Source organism: Pelobates fuscus, chromosome 12 (assembly GCF_036172605.1).
Source record: "Pelobates fuscus isolate aPelFus1 chromosome 12, aPelFus1.pri, whole genome shotgun sequence".
NCBI classification, from domain to species: domain Eukaryota; kingdom Metazoa; phylum Chordata; class Amphibia; order Anura; family Pelobatidae; genus Pelobates; species Pelobates fuscus.
Window position 1 is genome coordinate 66,353,106 of NC_086328.1, and position 25,676 is coordinate 66,378,781.

At 44.6% G+C, this 25,676-nt stretch overlaps 1 protein-coding gene across 2 annotated transcripts in view; it reads left to right on the forward strand.

The window, feature by feature from the left end:
- The window catches only part of RASGRP2 (RAS guanyl releasing protein 2), a 172,088-nt gene extending 147,984 nt beyond the window's left edge, over positions 1 to 24,104 (forward strand). For both annotated transcript variants that reach the window (XM_063438727.1, XM_063438726.1), the window contains exons 16-17: positions 19,658 to 19,724; positions 23,534 to 24,104. In XM_063438727.1, coding sequence (XP_063294797.1) covers positions 19,658 to 19,716 — 59 coding nt within the window. In that variant the 3' untranslated portion in view covers positions 19,717 to 19,724; positions 23,534 to 24,104. The remainder of the gene's footprint in view (positions 1 to 19,657; positions 19,725 to 23,533) is intronic.
- Positions 24,105 to 25,676: the final 1,572 nt, after the last annotated feature.

Consider the following 25,676-nt stretch of genomic DNA (forward strand, 5'->3'; position numbering starts at 1 on the left):
AATACTACCCATGTTATAACCTAAAAGCCATGTATTGTATTATTATGTATTTATTGGAAATCAAGAATTTACAACATTAGAATAAGCAAATTGTCTGCCAAGTAAAATAGAATTTTCAATTTGCAAGAAGTGAAAATTTTAAAGTCGACTATCACATATACTAAAATAAATATACTTATAGCACTATATAGTAAAATATATATTATTATTTTATTATTTATATAGCGCCAGCAAATTAACTAATGAATTAATAATATATCAGATGCATTCTTTGAAATTTCTTTCTGAAATAGTCTAATGCCCACTTTAGATAGTGATTGCTTACCTTGTCAAATAAATCATATACATATGCAACTTAAGCATTTAACCATTTCCAAAGTCCCATGCTCAAATAAAAACCCTGAAATCCACACTGGCATACATTTTATTATACATACGTGACAATAAGCTGCAACGCAATTAAGAGACACAATAATAATAATAAGGCAAAATGTGTACTATCAATGTTTCTGTGAAAAAAAAAAAGTATTTTATGATCAACAGCAAAAAACAAATGTGAGGAAGGCTGAACTTGGATGCAAGTCTCTTTTCAGCTATGTAACTATGAACAATAAAAACGTGTACTTTTCATTTTTACTGTGGTTTTAATGGCTTTGTAGTGATTAGATTTGTCTCTCACTTAGTGGAAGTCTTTTTATTTTTTTATTTTTTTGCTTTACTTCTGCTGCAACTTGGTGACCAGCATTTTGACAACAATGACTTATGTATGAGATTATGCCCCCCAGAATTGTTTTTTTGTGCTCTGATTATATTTATCACGCGGATCATACTTTGATCTTTTCCCACATTTTCAATTTCCATTTTCAACGGCCTCGATTTAATTTTAATAGTTGGCTGAAAACAGTTGATAATTATCAATTTCATTGGTTTTTAAAATATATATATTTTTTTGAATCTAATATCCCCACACACATCTCGAGAGAACATAGACGTGCCTGTCACTGGGCTCATAGCTTGGAAATGATAAAGTTGCAGTTTCTAATGAAAGGAGAGTAGACAAGATTTTTTTATTTTTTTTATATGGGTAACAGGGGATGTGTGGGAACCTGCCTACAATGGGGTGGACAATTTTATGTCCACTTCCCATTGTCATTAATAACCCCCAACCAAAGCTTATGGGTGAGGGTGTAGGGGGTGGACAAATCGTTATATTGATTTGCGTAGGGTGTTTTTGTTTTTGTTTTTTAATGATTTGCCTATTGTCACCAGGAAAATTAGAAAAAAAATAATTATCTTCAACGTTTGGTTGTTAAATTCGATACGGCCATTTATTGGAGATTATGTGTCTAATAAATGGAATTAAATAACCTCGTCCAATATTTTCAATGTAATGTATAGTTATCAGTTTCATATTTGCTTAACCAATGAAAGGCTTGCCAGGAGCCGCTAAATTGCCGATAAAGTGTATCGGCTGTAATAAGTTGAGGCCTATAATTCTCATTAGATGTACAAGTAACCTTTCTGCTATGTTATTCTACATTTATTTATTAATAAAATATTATACCAGGATGGATACATTGAGATTTCTCTCGTTTTCAAGCATGTCCTGGGTCCACAAAACATTGCATTGTTACAATAAGATACAATATTACAAAAATATAATATACAGACTATGTATATACATACATACATACACACACACACACACACACACACACACACACACACACACACACACATATATAAATTTAATACATAACCACATAACCGGTAATAAATATATTTAACCATGACAGGTGCATTCTGTGCTGAGGTATGTTGCCATAGATCTCTTAAAAGATTTTAGATTGAATGAAGATTTGACTGTGTCCCTTAGGTTATTCCATAATTGCGGTGCTCTGTAGGAAAAGGAGCATCGAGCAACTTTATATTTGTATTGCGGTATGCTAAATATCGTGCTAGTACTGGATCGGAGGTTATAGGGTGGGAACAGCCGGGGAGAGCATTCTACTCAGGTAGGGTGGGAGTTTCCTATTAATGCTCTTAAGCACAAGGCTGGAAAGATGAAGAGTGTGTCGGGTTTCCAACGACAGCCGGTTTAGCTCTTTTTTTTTTTTTTTGTAAATATAGTTTTTATTTTTGTTTTTGTTTTGTTTACGTTCGAGGTTCGGAGACTCGCAGGTCTCTAGTCATATTAGAATATGCAGACAGGTTTAACTTTCAGTAACAGAAGGTCTCGGGCTCGCAGGCCCTCATGGGTGAGTAGTCAGGTTGATACAATTTCACAGGTGTTTGAGCAAGAGCATACTGTGTGCCCTGTCCCTTGTGGAGGGCAGTACTTTGCATGTTCAGTTGGGCTCGCAGGCCCCTTTTAGTGTCGGACACGCAGGTCCCGTATAGCGTGTGGGTATGCAGCGTTGTGTTAATCGTGTTCAGTGTACATGAATTAGTTGCATCCCTATTGTGTGTTCGAGACTCATGGTAGTATTCACCTCTTGGGAGGAGTGTTGCAGTGCTTGGTAATGGGTCTCCTTCCCGTTCGGGATCAGTTTGCTATGTGTGTCGCAGCGGGCCGTTGTGTGCGACCGCTGTGGTAAATGCTTAAACCTGTGTCTGGAAGTGTGGTGTGTTGAGTACTACTGTGGAGGTAGCATCGCAGAGTGAACGTGTCTTTATTTTGATAGAATGGAGGTGCGCATTAGAGCTCCAGGGTGGTCCGGTCCTGGGTTTCAGTCTCGAGTCGCGTTCAGTCTAAGCTGTGATGGGAGGGGGGAGGGGGGGGAGGGGTTCAGTCGTGTCTCTGTCCTTGAGTTTGTCCAGGAAGGTGTCCTTGGCGGTTTCAAGGAGCCACTTTGTCCAGGTCTCAGCGTAGGTCTGGGGTTTGTCAGAGGTTGACATGAGCAGGTTTTCTATAGCCCTAAGTTCTTCCATCTTGGCGAACCATACCCTCAGCGGGGGTGCGGTCTTTTGTTTCCAGTATAGGGGGACTATCTGTTTAGCTACGTTTAGTATCCTAACCGTCATAGATCTCTTGTATCTGGATCTGGATACTGTGGTGTGGTGAAGGAGCATTGCTGCCGGTTCCAGGGGGGGGGGGGGCGTCCGAGAACGTCTCTACAATTTTATGTATGTCTTCCCAGTATGGTCTAATTGTTTCGCATTCCCACCATATGTGGATTGCGGTCCCCGTTTCCTTCTCGCACCTCCAGCAGAGGTTGGTGTGTTCTGGGTCTATGTTGTGAAGGAGGTGTGGGGTGCGGTACCAGTTTGTCAGGAGTTTGAATGCTGTCTCCTGGGTCTTGCTGTGTGTCGAGCAGTGGTGAGTGAGGTAGCATATCTGCTCCCATTCTGCGTCTGTGAACGTCGTGTTCAGTGCCGCTTCCCATTTCCCCATGAAAAGAGGTTTAGCAGTGGGTGTCCCTGTAAGTAGTAGTGTGTATATGAGGGAGACACCGTGTGGCAGTGGGTCTGGGCTATCGCACAGTGTCTCGAATGCTGTCCGGGTCCTGGTGAGTGCGGTGCCTTGTGGTAGGGTGCGTATGAAGGCGGTAAGTTGTGCGTGTTTGAAGCAGTGTGTGAAGGTGGGTGTCTCACCCCCTAGCATGGTTGCTAGTGGTGTGCATTTACCTTTGGTGATGATGTGATGCAGTCTCGGAATCGGGGTCTGGGGGGTGTTTTGGAATGCTTTCGGGTCGAAGCCCGGTTTAAAGTCTGCGTTATGTACCAGAGGTGTCAGGGGGGATGGGTAGGGTGCCAAGCTATGGGTTTTCGCCGTTTTGCGCCATATGTCCAGAGTGGATTTAATATATGGGGACATGGCTCGGGTGTCTGGGTCCTTCCTGCCCCAGGGTATGGTTGCAAGCGGCATGCTCGCTTCCGATTCCTCCGCTATTTTCCACATTTTGTGGACTCCGCTCTTCGTCCATTCCATCACCCTCTGGAGATGTGTGGCCGTGTGGTATGAGCGGAAGTCCGGCAGTGCCAGGCCCCCCATGTTTTTTGGTTTCATTAAAGTGGTGGTTTTCATCCTGGGACGTCTACCATCCCAGATGTATTTGATCATGGCTGTGTTTAGTGTGGCAAAAAACGCCCCGGGGAGTTTAATTGGGATGGTTTGAAAAAGGTATAGTAGGCGTGGGAGGAAATTCATTTTGATGACTTGGACTCTCCCGAGCCAGGATATATGTGGGTGTGCCCATTCTTTCATGTCTTTCTGGAAGGTGGTGAGTGTGGTGGCGAAGTTGGCTTGGAAGAGGTCTTTGCTATCCCTAGTCAGCCAGGTTCCTAGGTACCTGATTTTTTGGTCTGCCCATTGGAATGGGAAGCTCTGGCGTAGGGGGTCAGCGCGTTTTTTGGGGATAATGACGTTCAGGATGTGGGATTTAGTATAGTTAATTTTTAAGTTGGAGATCTCTCCGAATTCCTGAAAGGCCTGTTGGATGTTGGGCAAGGTTATTTCTGGGTTGGTGATGAAGAATAACAGGTCGTCTGCGAAGGCGGCCACTTTATGGTGGACGTCGCCCGTCGTGATGCCTGTGATGTCAATGTTGTTTCTGATATGTGTCATGAACGGTTCTAAGGCTAGGACGAACAAAAGTGGGGATAAGGGGCAGCCCTGTCTGGTGCCGTTATGGATTGTGAGTTCGGGGGTCAGCGCACCGTTAACCAGGACGTGTGCCGTCGGTTCATGATATAGGGCGGTGATCCATCGCATCATGTGGGTACCCAGGCCCGCGTGTGTCAGGGTGTCGAAGAGGTATGTCCAACCGACTCTGTCGAAGGCCTTCTCCGCGTCCGTGGACAGGAGGAGAAGGCCCCCGGCTCCCGCCCCCTTGCCGTGCATGAGGGTGAGTGTGCGGATGGTGTTGTCCCTGGCCTCACGACCTCCCACAAACCCGACCTGGTCTGGGTGGACCAGTCTGGGGATGTGCGACTGTAGCCGCGACGCCAGGATCTTTGCAAGGAGTTTGACATCGCAATTGATGAGGGAAATTGGCCTGTAATTCCCGCAATGTTCCCCATCCTTACCCTCCTTGGGGATTATGGTGATGTGGGCTGTCAGGGCTTGTTTGGGGATGAGTTGGCCCTCTCTCACCGCGTTAAAGGAGTCTACTAGTGGCTGGTATAAACTGTCCGAGAAGGTCTTGTAGTATTTTAATGGGAGGCCGTCAGGGCCCGGGCTCTTGCCCGGTTTAGTTTGTTTAATCGCCTGTGCCAGCTCTGTCAGAGTGATAGGTTCGTCTAGCAGTGCTGCCGTTGTGTCGTCTATAGTCGGGGATGTGTGAGTGGTGAGATATGTGCGTATTTTGTCTCGTAGTCGTGTTTTCGCCGTCTCTGTGTGTGGTTGTGGTAGGGAGTAGAGGTCAGCGTAGTACGTCCTTATAGCGGTCAGTATGTCGGTCGGGAGGCGATGGAGTTTACCACTTTTGTCTCTAATTTTGTCGATGTATGTGAGCTGTCTCTTTTTGGTAAGCATTTTGGCCAAAAGTTTCCCGCTCTTGTTCCCGTGTATGGAAAAGAACGCTTTGTGTCTTATCGCGTCCCTGTGGAACTTAGAGTGGAGCAGCGAGGTTAACTCGCGTCTCAGCTGCAGGAGTTTCGCTTGGTGTGTGGAGAGTGGTGAGTGTTTGTTTAGGTCTTCCTCGTGATGGATGTCTGTCAGGATCTGGGTCAGGCGGGCCTCGGAGCGTTTTTTGAGTAGGGCCCCTTGTTGTATAAAGTGCCCCCGAATCACGCTTTTGTGGGCTTCCCATCTAATCGTCGGGGTCGTCTCTGTTGGGGGGGTTGTCTAGGAAATAGTCCTTGATTTTCCTCCCGATGTGGTTCGTGAGGTCCGTTCTGGTCAGGAGATACTCATTGAGTCTCCATTTAATAATGGAGGGTCGGTAGAGCGGGGATTTTAAGCGTAGGGTAACGGGTGCGTGGTCCGACCACGTCGCCACACCAATCGTCGCGTCTTCTACTAGGGGTAGCGCGTATTGGGTGGTGTAGAAATGATCTATTCTGGAGTATGTCTGGTGTGGGTGGGAGAAGTGTGTGTAGTCCTTTTCGTCGGGGTGATGAGCTCTCCAGCAGTCTACCAGCCGGTGTGACCTAAGGAGTGACTTGAGGGATTGTAGCTGTTGTGGTGAGGTATGGGACGTGCCGGAGGAGCAGTCCCAGGTCGGGTCCAGTGTGATGTTGAAGTCCCCCCCTAATACCAGTGTCCCCTCAGCGAACGTGTGGAGTTTGCGTAGTGTCTGGAGGAGGAAGCGGCACTGTCGTCTGTTAGGAGCGTAAATGGTTGCAAATGTGTAGGTCTGCTCAGCTATCTTGCCCTTGAGGAAGAGGTATCTACCTTCGTCGTTGGTGAGGCACCCCCCCTCCTGGAACGGTACTCGTTTGTTAATGAGGATGGCAGTCCCTCTAGATTTGCCTCCTTGGAAGTCGCTAAAGTATCCGTGCGGGTAGTGGTGGTCCGTCAGTTTCGGTCTGTCTCCTTTCCTAAAGTGCGTCTCCTGGATCATGACCACTGAGGCCCTGTGGGTATGAAAGTCCCTCAGGGCTCCAGTTCGTTTTTCGGGCTGGTTGAGTCCCCTGGCGTTAACAGTCAAGATAGTAAGGGGGGCGGGGGTCAGTGCCATGTTTTGCCTAGTGGAGCTTCTCCGTCAGTAGTGGGGGGTGTAGGATGAGGGGGGGGGTGTAGGGTCGTGGAGTAAAGGGAAGTGACGGGGTTGGGGGGGGTGTATAGGTCTCGTCACCTTGCGGTGGCGTCTGGGTGTAGGCGTCGGGGAGCTGCGGCGCACGGTTCCACTTGTGACCCGTGTGGGCAGCCCACCTTGGAATGACGCCTCGTCCCGTGGGGTAGTGAAAGGAGGTCAAGGCTCACCTAGCGGGCAACGCCTGAGTCCGGTCCGTAACCGTCAGATCTCTCCTTGGTCACCTACTGCCGTCACAGACCCGTGTCGATCCCCTGTGGCTCCAATGCGCGTCTCGTCTGTGGCTGGTGTCGTAATCCTCGCCCGAGGTTGTGTGGCCTCGCGGCCTGTGTGGGAGTAAGGTCATCGAAATTTAGCAACAACATCGAAAACATCATTAAAACATGAACATTAACATTACACATATTAGACAACGAGTCTATCAAAACAATAACATAGTTTTGGCCCTCTAGCTTGGTCATCGTGAAGCCTGCCTGTATAGGCCTATTACTCTGTGCCTCAACCCGGATCCCTCCCTCGCCTCCCCCTCCCGCAAAATCTCCTTTGGTCTCTACTGCAGCGGGTAGTGTGTGTTGTGTGTTCCCTGTCCGTCGGCGGTCTGGCCGCTTCGTCTTGGCTCCGGGGTGTGCTTAGTGAGTGGGCTTGAGGTCACCCCCAATGTCGTCGCCCCTCTGTGTGTGCTGGCCCCGTGAGTCCCTGTCATCACTTCATCAGCGTTTTGTCAAATCTGTGTCTGGCTACCCCGGGTTCCAGTATCTCCGGGCCACCCCGGAACCCCCTCCCCAGGTGTGGCCCGCCGGCACCACCCCTCCCGGCCCGCTCGCCGAGGGTCGTTACTGGCCGGGTGGGTGGCGGCGACAGGCCCCAGCCAGGGAGTCAGGCTCCCCCCTCCCTCCCCCCCCCCCTTTTCGGCCCTGGTGTACTTGCGAGCATGGGCTCTCAGCAGTTCTGTATGCCAGGTCTGGCAGTATTAGGGTTAGCCTGGGCTCTCAGCAGTTCTGTATGTCAGGTCTGGCAGTGTTAGTATTAGTCCACCAGTATTAGTCCACCCCAGTTCTCGATGGTTCCGCTGGTGCGGTGGCGCGGCCCGTCAGGAGGGTCGCTTACAGTAACAGTTCCACAGTGCTGTGCTGGTTCCGTGTGGTGAATAGGTCAGGCAGTGTCTCGGGGGGGCATGTGGTCGGGGGTGTTCAGGAGGGCCGTGTAGCGTTAGGCCAAGTCTTTCACAATGTCCAATCTCGGGCAATATCCGCTTCGGGCCGTTAGTGTGGTGCGCCAGACTGTCTCGTAGCTTGTTGTCGGGGCCTCCTCACTCGTTGCTGTTGGCTTGGGGCTGGGGGGTTCGGCCCCTGTGGAAAGGAGTAAAAGTTCAGGGGGTCTGGCCAGGTCATTTGGACCGGCGTGAGGTGTAGCTCTCTCAGGAGGTCTTCCATGTCCTCCTCGCTTTTCACAGTGAAGGGACCGTTCTGTGTGGTTGCTTGTAGGCCCGTAGGGAAGTTCCATCTGTATCGGACCTTGTTGGACTGCAGTGCCCGTGTGAGAGGGCGCATCGCTCTCCTGTAGGCAAGAGTCGCTGGTGATAGGTCGGGGAACAGTTGTACCTCTACCCCATTGGAGATCACTTGTTTGGTGTCTCTGGCTCTGTGTAGGATGTCTTCCTTTGTCTGGAAGTGGGCAAGGCAGCAAACGATGTCTCTAGGGGGGGCATCTGGGGGTCCTCTCGGCCTGAGGGCTCTATGTGCCCTAACGAATTCTATGTGGGTGGTTGGCGGTCGGCCGAGGAGGTTGTTGAAAAGCTCGGACAACGTGTCCCTGATAGGGGTGGTTTGATCTAAGTCCTCTGGCATACCTCTGATCCGTATGTTCTGCCTCCGCCCACGGTTATCAAGATCTTCAATGTGCTGCGCCATTTGCCGTAGCTGGGCTCCCTGCTGTTGGAGTTTGCAGGTATTTGCGGATTGTGCCGCTGCCATGTGGTCGCAGTCGGCTTCTAGTTGGGCCACCTTCTGTTGGGTGCCCTGGATGTCCTCCCGCATGGTGCGCAGTTCCTCTGAGAGGGACTTGTGTAAGGCGGCGTTGGCCTCTTTCAGATCGGCTTTAGTGGGCAGGTTTCGGATCATCTCGATCCATTCAGGCTGGGGGTGATGGGTGCTGTTTCCCCCTGGGTGCTCGACATGTGGTGAGGTCGGGCGGGAGAGGCCTGAGGCCTCTGAGTCATTTGAGGCCTGGGCTGGCGGCTCGGCCGGCGGCACGAGAAATTGCCTCATGGCTGAGTGTTGTGCCCCCTTCGGGGTGCTGGAGGGCTGACTGGCCTGTGATGTCCGATGGTTTCTTCCCATTTATGCGGTCGTTATCGCTTGTCGGGCGAGGATTTGTGCTGAGCCTTTGGGGAGCTCCCGGTTTACGCCGCCATTAGCCTCGGCGTCCCGGTTTAGCTCTTTTAACATGTCACAGTGGTGTGTAAAATAATTAAATTTTAGCACAAAGTGGCAGAAGGAATTATATAACGTATTAAGTTCATTAAGGTGGGTTTGCGGTGCGGATGCATACACTACATCCCCATAATTAGTGATGTCGCGAACATAACATTTTCGGATCGCGAACGGCGAACGCGAACTTCGGCAAATGTTCGCGAACGGGCGAATCGAGCGAACCGCCATAGACTTCAATAGGCAGGCGAATTTTAAAACCCACAGGGACTCTTTCTGGCCACAATAGTGATGGAAAAGTTGTTTCAAGGGGACTAACACCTGGACTGTGGTATGCCGGAGGGGGATCCATGGCAAAACTCCCATGGAAAATTACATAGTTGATGCAGAGTCTGGTTTTAATCCATAAAGGGCATAAATCACCTAACATTCCTAAATTGTTTGGAATAACGTGCTTTAAAACATCAGGTATGATGTTGTATCGATCAGGTAGTGTAAGGGTTATGCCCGCTTCACAGTGACAGACCAAACTCCCCGTTTAACGCACCGCAAACAACCGCAAACAGTCCATTTGCGCAGCCGCAAACTCCCCATTTGCACAAGGTTGGATACCAAGCTAGCCATGTCCCGTTCCTTGTCCTCACTGATGTCATTGAAGGTCTCTCTTCCTCCACCCAGCCACGTACAACACCAAGGGTCCCCGAAAGGTGACAACAAGCCCCCTGGGACGCCTGCTGTGTTTGGTCTTTCACCTCCTCAAAGCCACCTTCCTCCTCTGACTCCTCTCTCTGCGTTGCCTCTCTCTGCGTTATTATAAGGTGTGTTAAGTAGTATTCCTATCAGTTTAATCCCTGTTACGTCCCCTATCAGGGGACGTGTATATAAGGCATCGATTTTAGGAACCGGGAGATGGAAAAAGATGCTTGGTCGGTCCTCCTACTTCAAATTTGGGGCACTGCACGTGCAATCTAATGTGCCACCAGATAGGAGTGGTGTGTTAAGTAGTACTATTCTTATCAGTTTAATCCCAATGTCACGACTACTAGTGTGGTCCAGCACGCAGAAACTATGTAAACATATACATAGGCAATAAAAGGACAGAGCGTAAACCGGACCTTAGAATGGCCGGACTAATACGCTAGAGAAAGAGAATGGTCAAAGGGAAAGCTGAGGTCAAGGAAGCCAGAAAATACACAATACCGTTTACACAAGCCAAGTCAGGGAAAACAGAATTCAGAATAACCAGGGAAAAGCCAAGATCAGGATACCAGGAAATCAGATTCACAATGATAAAGCACTCTCAGGAAACCAGAAACAGGAAACCACGACAGGGCAAGGTACTGGGGTGAGCTAGGGATTTAAATATCACGCGGCGGGCCGGCAGCCGCGACGCCCTGTTCCATCCCCCTCATCAGGCCTTTTTTAGTCAAATGTATCGCCCACTGTCAGTCCCTTCGGGATCCATCCCTCATTCATCTTAATAAAGGTGAGGTAATCTAGACTTTTTTGACCTAGGCGACTTCTCTTCTCAGTGACAATACCTCCTGCTTCACTGAAGGTCCTTTCTGACAGGACACTTGAAGCGGGGCAGGCCAGAAGTTCTATAGCAAATTGGGATAGCTCAGGCCACAGGTCAAGCCTGCACACCCAGTAGTCAAGGGGCTCATCGCTCCTCAGAGTGTCGATATCTGCAGTTAAGGCGAGGTAGTCTACTACCTGTCGGTCGAGTCGTTCTCTGAGGTTGGACCCCGAAGGGCTGTGGCGATGCATAGGACTTAAAAAGCTCTGCATGTCCTCCATCAACAACACGTCTGTAAAGCGTCCTGTCCTTGCCGGCGTGGTCGTGGGAGGAGGAGGATTTCTTTCACCTCTTCCCCTGTTAGATTCCCGTTATGCTGTGACATCACCCTTATACGCTGTGTAAAGCATACTTTTTAATTGATTTTGGAACTGCTGCATCCTTTCCGACTTGCTGTAATTCGGTGACATTTCAGGCACTTTATGCTTATACCGGGGGTCTAGTAGAGTGGACACCCAGTACACATCGTTCTCCTTCAGCCTTTTTATACGAGGGTCCCTCAACAGGCACGACCGCATGAAAGACCCCATTTGCACAAGGTTGGATGCCGAGCTACTCATGTCCTGTTCCTCGTCCTCAGTGATCTCTCTGAAGGTATGTTCTTCCCCCCAGCCATGTACAACACCACGGGTACCAGATAGGTGACAACGAGCACCCTGGGATGCCTGTTGTGGTTGGTCCTCCTCCTCCTCCTCAAAGCCACATTCCTCCTCTGACTCCTCTTCCTCACAATCCTCTTCCAGCGTTGCCGCAGGTCCAGCAAGCGATGCTGATAAGGCTGTTTCTGGTGGTGATGGTGTCCACAACTCTTCCTCTTCACGCTCATCTACGGCCTGATCCAGCACTTTTCGCAGGGCACGCTCCAGGAAGAAAACAAATGGTATGATGTCGCTGATGGTGCCTTCGGTGCGACTATCTAGGTTTGTCACCTCCTCAAAAGGACGCATGAGCCTACAGGCATTGCGCATGAGCGTCCAGTAACGTGGCAAAAAAATTCCCAGCTCCGCAGAGGCTGTCCTAGCACCCCGGTCATACAAATACTCGTTAATGGCTTTTTCTTGTTTGAGCAGGCGGTTGAACATTAGGAGTGTTGAATTCCAACGTGTCGGGCGGTCGCAAATCAAGCGCCTCACTGGCATGTTGTTTCGCCGCTGGATATCGGAAAAGTACGCCATGGCCGTGTAGGAACGCCTGAAATGGCCACACACCTTCCTGGCCTGCTTAAGGACGTCATGTAAGCCTGGGTACTTATGCACAAAGCGTTGTACGATCAGATTACACACATGTGCCATGCACGGCACATGTGTCATCTTGCCCAAATGCAATGCCGCCAACAAATTTCTTCCGTTGTCACAAACCACTTTGCCGATCTCCAGTTGGTGTGGAGTCAGCCACTGATCCACCTGTGCGTTCAGGGCTGACAGGAGTTCTGGTCCGGTGTGACTCTCTGCTTTCAGGCAAGTCAACCCCAAGACGGCGTGACACTGCCGTATCCGGGATGTGGAACAGTACCTGGGGAGCTGGGGGGGGGGTGCTGTTGATGTGGAGCAAGACGCAGCAGCAGAAGAGGACTCAGCCGAGGAGGTTATGGAAGAGGATGGAGTAGGAGGAGTAGAGGAGGTGTCAGCAGGCCTGCCTGCAAGTCGTGGCGGTGTCACCAACTCCTCTGCAGAGCCACGCATTCCATGCTTGGCAGCCGTCAGCAGGTTTACACAATGCGCAGTGTAGGTGATATACCTGCCCTGACCATGCTTTGCAGACCAGGTATCAGTGGTCAGATGGACCCTTGCCCCAACACTGTGTGCCAGACATGCCATTACTTCCTTTTGCACAATCGAGTACAGGTTGGGGATTGCCTTTTGTGCAAAGAAATTTCAACCGGGTACCTTCCACTGCGGTGTCCCAATAGCTACAAATTTTTTAAACACCTCAGACTCCACCAGCTTGTATGGTAAAAGCTGGCGGGCTAAGAGTTCAGTCAAGCCAGCTGTCAGACACCGGGCAAGGGGGTGACTTTGTGACATTGGCTTCTTACGCTCAAACATGTCCCTGACAGACACCTGACTGTGGGCAGATGAGCAGGAACTGCTCAAGGCGAGAGACGGAGGGGCAGATGGTTGAGAGGGGGAAAGGAGGACAGCAGTGGTTAACGTGGCTGAAGATGCTGGACCAGGAGGAGGATGGTGGCTTTGAGTTTGTGTGCTGCTTGTACTCATGTGTTGATCCCATAGGCGTTTGTGATGTGCGATCATGTGCCTTCGCAAAGCAGTTGTACTTAGGTGGGTGTTGGACTTCCCACGACTCGGTTTCTTTTGGCGCAGGTTTCAAATGGCATCGCTGTTGTCAGAGGCAGACACACAAAAAGAGCCACACTGCTGAGCTCTGCAATGACGGCATTCTGGTGGTGGCAAAAGCATGCGTTAATTGGCGTGCTGTCTGGCTGACCCTGGGTGGCGATGCATGCTGTCTGACTGTGCCACTAGCTCCTTGCGACGACCTCCCCCTGCTTCCAACTCCTCTCCTCCTCCTCCTCCTCTCTGTCTCCCCATCTGAACTTTCCCCCTGTTCTCCCCACGTGACATCCACGAACGCATCGTCATCATCAACCGCTTCACTTGTACCTGACAACTCAGCAAAGGAAGCAGCAGCGGGTACAACATCATCATCATCACACCGTACGTCCATGTGTGTAATGCTGCCTGACTGAGACATATCCCTGTCATCTACATCCTCTGGCAATAATGGTTGCGCATCACTCATTTATTCCAACTGATGTGTAAATAACTCCTCTGACATACCAAGTGAAGCGGCTGTGGTGCTAGTGTTGGTGGTGGCGGCAGGCGGGTGAGTGGTAACTTGAGAGGTGCCCGAAGCTAAGCTGGAGGAGGATGGTGCGTCAAGGTTCCGAGCGGAAGCTGTTGAAGATTGGGTGTCCTGTGTTAGCCAGTCAACTATGTCCTCAGAACGTTCAGGGTACGTGGCCTCTGAACACTGGGCATTATTCTAGGGCCAAAGGGAATCACAGCACAACGACCACGACGGCCCCTGCGGGGTGGCCTGCCTCTGCCTGTCATTTTTTTTTCGATTAGTTGTACTATGCGTGCAAGCTACTGTGACAACAGATATGAGTGGCACTGTGCAGTGGCAGAAGTTGGCAGAGTAGACACTGTAGGCCTGACACACAAGCTTGCAGACAACTAACTGCTATTCAATCTATTACAGTCAAAAAATTTTTTTTTTAAATGTACACTACTGTTACACCAGATATGAGTTGCACTGGTGTGACACTGTGCCCTGGCAGGCCCTGAAAGGCACACTTGTGAAGGAAACTGACTTCTATTATATTACAGTCAAAAAAGTGTAGTTTTTTTTAAATGCAAGCTATTGTGACACCAGTGAGTGAGTGGTGGCACTGGGCAAGTGGGCACAGTATATGCTGTGAGCCTGACACACAGGCTGGCAGGCAGGCAACTGCAATTACATTACACAGAAAAAAAAAATCAGACTGATGTTCTAGCCCTAAAAAGGGCTTTTTGGGGTGCTGTCCTTACAGCAGAGATCAGATGAGTCCTTCAGGATTGTAGTGGGCACTGAATACACTAGCCTAGCTATCAATTTCCCTATCAAATAAGCTGCAGCTACACTGTCCCTCCTCTCACTAAGAATGCAGCTTCACAATGAATGTAAAATGGATGCTGTCCAGGAGGTGGGAGGGTCTGGAGTGGAGGGTCTGCTGCTGATTGACTGGAATGTGTCTGCTGACTGTGAGTTACAGGGTCAAAGTTTACTCAATGATGACGAATAGGCATGGAACATGGAATTTGGAGCAAACTTTTAAGAGGGCAGTCGAAGTTGAGTGATTTGGACGAAAGCCTGATTGATCAGGGGTTAGATAATTTGATCGTTGATAATATTTACATAGTTGTGTGTGGAAGCAATTTTCCAAGATTTTTGACAATACAGGGAGCAATGATATCAGGCGATAGTTAGATACCAAAGTACTGTCACCACTTTTATGGATAGGAACAACTTTTGCAGTCTTCCAAAGTTTGGGTATGTATCCTGATACCACGGATTCATTGATAAGGGTAGTGACAGGTTTAGCAATTGCTGGCGCATTGAGCTTCAGTAACATTGCTGGGATTTGATCAGGTCCACACTGGTTTTATGTTTTTTAATTATTACGATGTTTATTAACGACACTAACAGGCACAGGTCTAAAATTTAATTTCTCTATATGAGGATTTTAAAGATTTGGCCGGACCTGATCTTTATTTGCGCTCTGAAAATGAGTGTCATTTGTTATCTTAGCAGGGTGATAGCACATCCAACAAAATAATTATTAAAGGCATTTGTTACATCTAGGGGGTGTTGCAGTGTTTGGTTGTCCATTTTGACAGTGAAGGGTTGGGAGTGGATTGTGGGGGTTTGTATGGTATTTATGATTTTCCAGAAGTTTCTTGGGTTTGATAGGTTGTTGTTAACATTTTCACTGAAATATTGGGCCTTTGCCATTTTTGTTTGTTTTGTGCATGCATTTCGTCATTGTCTGTAAGTACAGTGATCGTTCATGGAGGCAGTACGCTTGAACTTTGACCACAGTGAATCTCTAAACTGGTACATTTGAATGAGGTCAACTGTAACCCAGGGCAGGTGTATCCCTTTTAGTCGCACTTTACGCAGAGGGGCATGCAAATTCCAATCGTACTGAAAAAATGCAATTGCAGAGTCTAGATCTGGTATTAGACCTAATCTGTGCCATGGTACGCTATGAGATCTTAAAAAGGATTCACGATTAAATGTTTTGAAAGACCTGGTGATTGTAATCTTCGGAGGGGGTTTAGTGGCCTTTATTTTGTGTATGCAGTACACTAGACAGTGATCCCTGAAACTGTTAGGGAGAACGCCCGCCTCCAGGATTCTGTCACAACAATCCAATCTAGCAAGGTATGGTTCTGGCTTTTAATATTAATGCGAGTTGGCAGGAAATTAATGTTACAATTACAGGTAAAGCATACTTGATTTATTATTTTTAGGATTCAGCCAATCAATATTAAAATCTCCAAAAACCAACAGTTCACTTTTTTGTTTTTGAACTACAGTTTCACTTAGTAGTTGGGCAGAAAGAGAGTGCACCGGAGAGCTAGGTGGGCAGTAGATTCCAGCAACAATGATAGTTTTACTGAAAGGGAGCTCAATTGTGCAGAAGGGAAATCAAAGGCAGAAGGGGAGGTATAATTTTTTTAAAGGAGTAAATTTTATGGACTTTTCATCATAAATAACAATGCATCCTCCTCTCTTTGCTCTGTCATTTCTAAAACATGAATAACCCTGTATTGCAATGGCAATGTCATCTCTTCTGCAATAAGATGTTCTGCGTACTTTTGTGATATCTTTTTCATTCCTATTTTACTCATCAACACCAGGATTAACCCCTTAAGGACACATGACGTGTGTGACACGTCATGATTCCCTTTTATTCCAGAAGTTTGGTCCTTAAGGGGTTAAAGGAACACCTAACACACTAGCTTGCTTAAAGTGTTATGTGTGAAGAGTGTGTCCACTTTTTTTTTTCTTTTTCATTTTATAAAAAGTGCAGATTCTTGCAGACCCCCCTGGCTGTCAATCAGACAGCTGCTACTGTTACTTCCTGGCTGTTTAGCTCAGTGAGCTAAAATCAAGATGAAAGCAAGTGCCCAGAACACCTGCATTGCAAAGACTTCTTAATAATCTGAATTCGGAAGAAGGGAAGGGCTTGCAAAGGCTGCAGTTGAAAGATCTCCAGCTTTTTTAGATATATCTTTAAAGAAAAAAATGCAACAATACTTGTATGCATGTTTCTATTGCATGTATATCTACTAATTTGTTTTTAAAAAAAGTGTGTGTGTTTGTGTGTGTGTGTGTGTGTGTGTGTGTGTATATATATATATAATGTATGTATGTATGAGTCATTCGTTTTCTCTGTCTAGGTTAGGAGTCCTTACTACTCTGGATTCTCTGGATTGTTTTTTATCGTTTTCTTTTTTTTCCACTCTATATTTTCACTACTCTCTTACATTTTCTACTTTTGTTTATTTAGAAATGTGGAAAACATGTATTTGCCTTGATTACACTGTAGTATATATACTATATTTCTGTTTTACTTTCTAAAATATATGGGCAGCGTATAATGTGTGTCAAAAAATATGATGTGGTACAATTTGTCCTGGGTCATCCCTTTTCATTTAGTTACATTACTATATCAGCACCATTGGTGATGAAGTCTTTTTAACTTGGCTACTATAAAAGGGATTATAATGTCACCATGAATTCACAAGCATTTCCTCTGCAAACATGTAGTACACACCACATTGGTTCCCCACACCTGGTGTCATTTTGATAACCTGGTGTCTAGTGCATAGCTATAGAGATTCCTTTTTATATTCATATCCATACCTGATTTCACAAGTACATAGGCACTAAAGGACCAGATATAGTGAAAAGAAAGAAAACAGGTTGTGCCAAATAACTAGACAGCACTGGTATTGCTAAGGAATACAGATGTTTGCAAGTAGGAGTAACTGGAATCTATAATTACAAAAAATGTCCTTGTAAAACAATAAAAAAAAGTCGGTGGTAGTTGAAGAAGGTAGTTCAATGTATTTTAATGATTACCGTATATACTCGAGTATAAGCCGAGTTTTTCAGCACATTTTTTGTGCTGAAAAACCCCAACTCGGCTTATACTCGAGTCAATAGTCTGTATTATGGCAATTTGCATTGCCATAATACAGACTGGGGCTGTGGGGGCTGCAGAGATCTTACTTACCTCTCCTGCAGCTCCTGTCAGCTCCCTTCTCCTCCGCGGCGGTCCGTTCAGCACCTCGGTCAGCTCCCAGTGTAAATCTCGCAAGAGCCGCGGGGTCATAGTGCGGCTCTCGCGAGACTTAGTGTGAGCTGACAGGGGAGCAGACCGGTCCGGCGTGGAGGAGAAGGTAGCTGACAGGAGCTGCAGGAGAGGTAAGTGCTCCCTGCCAGCCCCCCTTCTCCCCCACCCAACTACCAATTCCACTGGACCACCAGGGAGTGAGAGCCCTCCTCCCTGGCCAGCTAGCAAGCAGGGAGGGGGGACGAAAAAAAAAATTATATAAATAATAAAACATTAATAATTAAAATAATAATAATAGTACAAATAAAATAATACAAAATAATAATTAAAAAAAAAAATATTAAAATAATTAAAAAAATAATAATTAAATAAAATAAATAATACAAAATAATAATAAAAAAATATTAAAATAATTAAAAAAAAAAAAAATTGCCCACCCCCCACCAAGGCTCTGCAACACACACACACACACACACACACACACTGCACACATACTCATACACACACTGCACACACACACTGCACTTCTATATACACACTGCACTCATACACACACTGCACACATACACACACACATACACACACACACTGCACACATACATACACACACACACACACACTGCATTCATACACACTGCACTCATATACGCACTCACACACACACTGCACTCACACACACGCGCTGCACTCATACACACACTGCATTCATACACACACACTGCAAATAAATATTCACTTAATATAATTTTTTTAGGATCTAATTTTATTTAGAAATTTGCCAGTAGCTGCTGCATTTTCCACCCTAGTCTTATACTCGAGTCAATAAGTTTTCCCAGTTTTTGGGGGTAAAATTAGGGGCCTCGGCTTATATTCGGGTCGGCTTATACTCGAGTATATACGGTAAGTTAGGTTCCACGATATGAAACGACAAAAAATAACAGAGAGAACGAACAATAGTGTGATATTGTTTGTAACCAGTGCAGAAGCAATCATTTTTATAAAAATACACTGACAAACAAGGAGCCGTCAGGACGCAATTGTATCTGCTTAGGACAATATAATCCTTGTCACAGGATATTAGGTGAAGAATCACAACAGGGTCTTTGTAGGGACACTGGTACGTCCTACGTTATCTTCACAGCATACGCATCTCACATGATATTCATAAAAAGGGGATCCAATAGTGCAACTCAATAGAACAAACCCAGTGTGTTATAAAAAGAGAATAAAATGTACTCATAAACAAAGAGCTTTCAATCTAGCTCTTAGTAAGATCTTAAGTGGTATAATCCCTGCTCACGGATATAGCTTGTAAAGGATGTTCCTCTGTATTTTTGAATGGGTATATAGTAAAAGATAGAAATAAGGATAATGTAAACAAATGCCTTATAAACAATAAGGATGTAGATCGCAGTGCACGTGTGGTATTAGCGCTCCGATCTCCAGACTAGGGTGAAGGCTAAAAAAAATTAAATGGCTACATCGGACTACTAAGACCATAATGCCTTGCAAGTGGGGAGGCTTGTGGTGTCATAATATGTTGCCAAAAGTACCCAGAAGTCTAGACGGAGATCGGAGGGCATGTGCAGTAATAACACTCTCATCTCCAATCTCTGAGCTAGAGAAAGTGAGGGTTGCAAATAAGCAATAATGCTAAGTCCATAGTGCTGCTGGGGCTTGTGGTGGTGTTATACGTTGCTAAAGTAACCCAGAAAAAATGGATTTGATGGTATCTATGAACTGAGGGAGTCATACTATAAATGAATTGTTAAGATTATTATATGTAAGGTAAAAATCTCACAACTATAAATAATAGAGGTTACATAAAACAATATAAGAAATATAAGGTATATGGGGAAATGAAAATAAAAGCATAATAAAACTACATATATATATGTGTCACATGATGTTACTGATGATAAAAACAATTTTTAAAGCAGTAGCATAGATATAGTTTGTATTTTGAGCAAGCCAAGTCTCAAAATACTCCTGCACATATAACTGTTTTTTTTTTTTTACATTTGGTATGCATGTACTATATGCAATAATATATTAATGTGTCAAATCTACATTGTTCTTGTAGACCTGAAAGAAGAAGAACCACAGGTGGACGATGACGGTGTATTTGATGATCGTTTATAACCAGTGTTGTAAGTAATATCTATGACAAGAAGATGAGCAGATGCAGACGTGTGAGATGATGTGCCAGAGAGTGAATAGCGGAAGAGTGAAAATGACAAAGGACATTGTGACAGAAATATGTGATTGGAAGAACACTTCTGAAGCAGATTGTCAAAATCAGAGTCACAGTATCAGAGAAAAATACAATACCAGGATAATAAAATGTTAGACAAAAAAAAAAAAAAAAGAGCAGTTGAAAAAAACAAAACATGAAACATTTACGATATGCCACACGCGAGCTCACAGTATTCTATTTTTCAGAGGATTAGAATAACCAAACCAATAATAAAAAAAACTACAATCACTCAGTTTTTTGCTAATGTGTCTCACCTGATTGCAGCTAACTCCCACTTTCAAAGCCTTAAAAATGTATGCAAAAATAAATAAATGTGCTCTCCTGTGAATAAATACTCTTCCTCACACTCTATAATAGGAGAGCTGAGCATAATCAAGACGTGGTTGAAGAAATGGCAGTAATTTAATTCATGCAAATACATGAGAGAAACCAATTTAATTCAGCTTATAGTTACATATCTACATAGTAGTCTAGGTTATTAAAAAAAAAAAAAAAAAAAAGACTAAAGTCTAACAAGTTCAACTTGAAACTCATTCTTTTACACTGTTGATCTTAAAGAAGGCAAAAAAACCAAATGTAGCCTTTTACAATTATGCCACAAAAAGGGGAAAAAATCCATTCCTGACTCCATACTGGCATTCAGATTTCTTCTTAGAGCAACAACTTATTCAAATAAATATCCATGAACATTCTGTTTTTGTAAAAAAAAAATATATATATATATATATATATATATATATATCTGTATATCTATTGAATCTGATGAGACAACCTCTTTAGCTAGAGAATTCCACATCCTTATTGTTCTTACAGTAAAGAACCCTTCTGCTGTAGCATAAATGCCGTTTTTCCAGTCTCAATGGGTGACCTCTTGTCTTTTGTATATTCTTTCTAATTAACAGATTAACTAACCCTATATATACACTTGTATAGTGCTATTATTTCCCCTCTGAGGCTCTGTAAAAGAATAAAAGAAAACAAATGCAGTTTTCTACCTTGATTTTTAACTGTTTTCCTTGCCCCTTACTAATTTTGTAGCTCACCTCTGCATTTTTTCTACTTCTGCATATCCTTTTTTTTAAATTTGAATTCTTTATTTTGAGTGCAAATAGTTACAGGTGTGCCTGTAGTGCCACAATTGCAGACAGGTTTCGTTGTGTTAAACGCTTTGAACCAGCAATATGGCATGAGAAAAAGGATAACTGCACAGTTTTTTATATTATAACATGAGATTGCTATGAAATACAAACATGATAAATGGGTATAGGTAATGTTAATATCGATATAGTGTAGCTGACTACGTTGTTGCTGCTGCTACGCTTTGTCTTCTGTGTTAGCATGCTAAATCCTTATGTCTGGTTCGTCTCATTGAAGGAAAAGTGGTGGCACGTGTTCCCTAACTGGCTGCAAGCTGGTTCTTAGCTAGGGATGGAGCATAGGGTGAGCGTGTAAGTGAGTGTCAACCAGAGAGTGGGCTTTAGGCCCTGTGCTAGGCGCGTAAGCATCAGAGTAATTTGTAATGCCACCGATGCCTTACTCCAGCGATCGGCAGCATCGGTGTGTTTCAGGCTTTGGGACCCAGGTGAGAGTCAGCATATTAGCTTAAGGATCAGGAACAGAGTTTCCCACTGGCAAGTGGTGGTAATGTCTATGGGCTACCGCGTAGGACACGGTTGTCGCGGGAGTATAGGATGTTGGGGTATGAGACGCATCCCCAGTCTGGGAAGGGCAGAGTCAGAGTTAGCGGTACTCTGTATGTCTGTGTTCTACGCCCGTGAGGTATATACTCAGGGACAGAGCGGCAGGAGCCGGTGTCATTAAAGTGAGGAGGGTCTGCAAATCTTTTTTTTTTTTTTTTTTTTTTTACATTGGTGCCAAAAATTGCACAACATATTCATAGTTGGGGTCTTACCATTGATTTATAAAGAGGTAAAATTATATTCTGATCACTTGAATCAATACCCCTTTTTATACATAAAAGCACCTTACTAGCTTTTGCAATCGCAGAATGGCATTGCATATTGTTGCCTAGTTTATCTTTATTTGTTCAAAAGACCTTTTCATTTAATGTTATTCATAGCTCAAGCCATTTAATGTATAAATTACTTGTTGGTTTCTTATTAAAAAATGCATGACTTTGCATATGTCTGCATTGAATCTCATCTGCCACTTACCTAACCAGACCCCTACTATATCCATATCCATCTGTAGAGAAGTTATATCATGTTCAAATTATATTTTCTTACTTAGTTTTGTGTTATCTGCAAACACAGACTTTCAATGCCCACTTCAAAATCCTGTGTAAAAAGACTTCCATTTATCGCCTGTGCTTTTGCCAGGGAATAATACTTCCAGTCAATTTGTTGTAAAGACACCCGTATTTAAATTTTTTTTTTTTTTTTTTTGTACAGCCCATATAAATTTGTTGTTAAAAACCTGTTTCCTTAAACTGCTCTACTAGTCCCTCTGGACCAATCACATAAATACATAGCAAATTAGAGGAGGTGTAGACTGTTATAGAAATCATTTGCTCTGTTATCCTTGTAATTGAATGGGCAAGGGAAATCCCAGCTAGCAGCTTCTGAGATATGTAAGTGACATTTGAGCTTTTAGTAACCAGGTTAATCACAGGAGCATTCGTATACCATAACCATTGAAAGGAGCTTAAGTTGCTATGGTTTGGAATGTCCTTTTATTTCTTAGAGCAAAATTAGCAAATGACCAAAACAAATATAAAGGTATCTATTTCTGGTTACGAGTTGAATTATTACATTCCTTGGGATCATGTTTCTAATATTGCACGGGCTCCTGATTTGGTGATTCCGTGTTGTTTAAACATCCCAATACAGATTAGTGTCTGAATTGTACATTTTGCTCATTAGAACGTTCATGAGCTAAGTAATTGTATTTGTAATCTATACATATTGGTGCAGAGCTTTACTGCTTTATACAAATACAGTTGCACACAGTCTCCAACTTTCTATGGCCCTAAATTGATTTCTGAAACTCAGAACACAGTAAATAACCCTTGCCTGGTTCTTTAAATAGTCAGATCTTAAATTGACTCCTGATAGTGATATATGCAGACCAAAGATTTACATTAGGATTTCTAAGTAAAAAGAGCATAAGTGAGCCTCATTTAGTATATTCAAAACAAATCAGAAAACGTTAACACATATAATCAGAAGAAACTTACATTTCTAATCTTAAGACCTTCTATAAGAAGCTATATGAAGTTTTGACATTTTACATGTAATTGTATAACAATCTATATTCATTTTGAGATCATACAAGACCCAACTGGTCAATTCTGCTGATAATTTTGTCAGTCTGCTTTTTTTTAGCTCGTTATTTTTCTTACATCATTAGAAAAGACCCAAGTCTATTTGAAACCTTTAATTTATTAAAATCTTTTATTATTTTTGCCGTTGAGTTTTCTTTATGACTCAATTACACAATTTGTGTAAATCAGCATATGTTAATATTATCCATGAATACTCATCAGCTTCTTTTCTGGTATTTTTGTGATTCATATGTCGATGTTTTATTTTTTATTTTTCTGTTTGATTTTTTTGACATCATTGTTTATTATTCAGAAAGGTTTGATTGAGGCAAAGGGTAATAAGAATAAATGATAAAATACAGACACTGAGATCGGGTTACGTAGTAATATTAACAATTCAGTCTTATCTTACATTTTAGGTGGATAGTCCCTTAGTTTTCTCTGATGAAGAGTTCTTCTGTTGGAGAGAGCGACCCGTGCCACTTATTGAGAGACATTCTTCAAGAGGACCTGTCTGTTCTATGGCAAAGTCATTTATTTGCTGACACTGCTCTCTGCAAGACCACTTGACCGCGCTTGAAAGATGCTCTGTTTCTCCTCATAGGAAAGAGACACTCGAATGACTCTTAAAGTGTAGGGATCATTTTCTCTGCAAGATGTGTATATGTTAAAGTATTGCAAGATGTGTAAATGTTTTTCACCAAGAATATCTTTTTTTTTCTGCAATAATACAATTTAAAAAAAGAATAAATAAATATATATAATTGCCTCTTGGGGACACTCTTGATAAAGGTAATATGTTTTGTCTGTTAAACATACAATACATTTAAATTGTTTAAAAACATATACATCAATGGGATATAAAAATGTACATATTAATATTTTTTAACTTAAAATGATGATGGGAGTTGAGCCTCAAATGTCCAATGTACATTGATATATAAACTGAACCAACGAAAGGAAAGCCAATACTTTAGTATTGTCAAATCGTTGTATAGAAAAAACAAGATAATGCACTTACACTTTCAAGAGCCATAAATAGTTCTAATTGGTACAATCACTGCCCTGGAGAAATATGTACTTCTTCCTTCAATATAGATCCTCAACATAGTATGGAACAGAAAAAATGTCCCATGGTGCAATAGGTTATTGTAAGGTAGGTGGAAATAAATACATTTATACAATTTCATGAATCTAAGATGGCTCCAATGTGATAGAGTAAAGTGGTACAATGCTCACTTTACGATGGTATGTCCTCAGCATTATTATGCAAAACAAATAATGTGTAAATAGTTCACACTGTGAATAATAGTGAATGATAATAAAAGTAAATTAATGGGCGAAGCCTGACCGCGAGCCGTAGCGGACGCACCACAGCACAGCTCCCATCCAAAACCCGCAACAAAGCCTGCCAATTGAGGCTTAAAACCCTCAATTGACCCACTCCTAACCAGGGGCACCATCTGTGCACAGCCCAGCAGCCCCCCATGCCGTTTGTATATCCGGCACGGGTAAACCGATGAAAGCGCAGACCCGCGGCCTACAAACCCACAGCAGCCCTCAACTGGTCGGCATTCCTGGGCAGACTTGAACAGCCTGGGGACCCAGCAGTGGAAGACCTCCCCAAAGCACCCTTAGCTACTCAGACAGCGATGGGCCACCGGTCTCAAAAAGCCTCACCGGAGATGCCATCAGGGTCCATGGACATAAATACCATGCTGCAACAACAACAGCCGCCGGCCAAAATGGTGGGAGCAGCGGGACATGACACCATGCAGGTACCAAAAGACCCCATACAGTCTGACCTACCCCAAGAAAAGACACAAACACCTAAGGGGAACTCAGATGGGTCTGCCCCAGTCACCCAGCGGGACTTTCAACACCTAATTGGGGAAATACAAAACCTCCTGGCATCCAGCATAGCGGCCTTTAAGACAGACGTGCAGGCTATCGCCGACAGGGTGCAGTCCACGGAGAATGATGTTTCTAACATCAAGCAGGGACTAACAACCTTACAGGCCCAACAACAAGCACTCTCTCTCCACTATATCGCCCTCGATGACAGGACAAGACGCAACCACATTAAGATAAGGGGGGTGCCAGATGCCATCCCACCCGATGAACTGCCTCACTATTTGAGGCGCCTCGTGGCCGCCATCCTGCCTCCAATGCATGCTTAAAAATTTAACACAGACGGGATGTACCGCCTACTACCCTTAGGCAGAACAGCCCCAAACATGGTCCGAGATGTGATTGTACGTTGTGCTACCTCCCAAGACAAGAGAATCCTGATGACGGCTCTCCGGGGCAAGGCGCCATTAACATTTGAAGGAGCACAGCTTACCATTTATCAAGACCTCATTTATCAAGAACCTAGTCACCAGCACCCTCAGAGAAGCGGGAATAGAATACCATTGGAGATCTCCAGGATTCCTGGTGGTCACACATAAAGGAACTGTCTATAAACTCTCCACACTAGCAGAGTTCCTGACATTCTGTCAGGCACTGGGCCTCCCTGCACCCACACAAGATACCAACCAACGCTCCACACCAGAGGCCTGA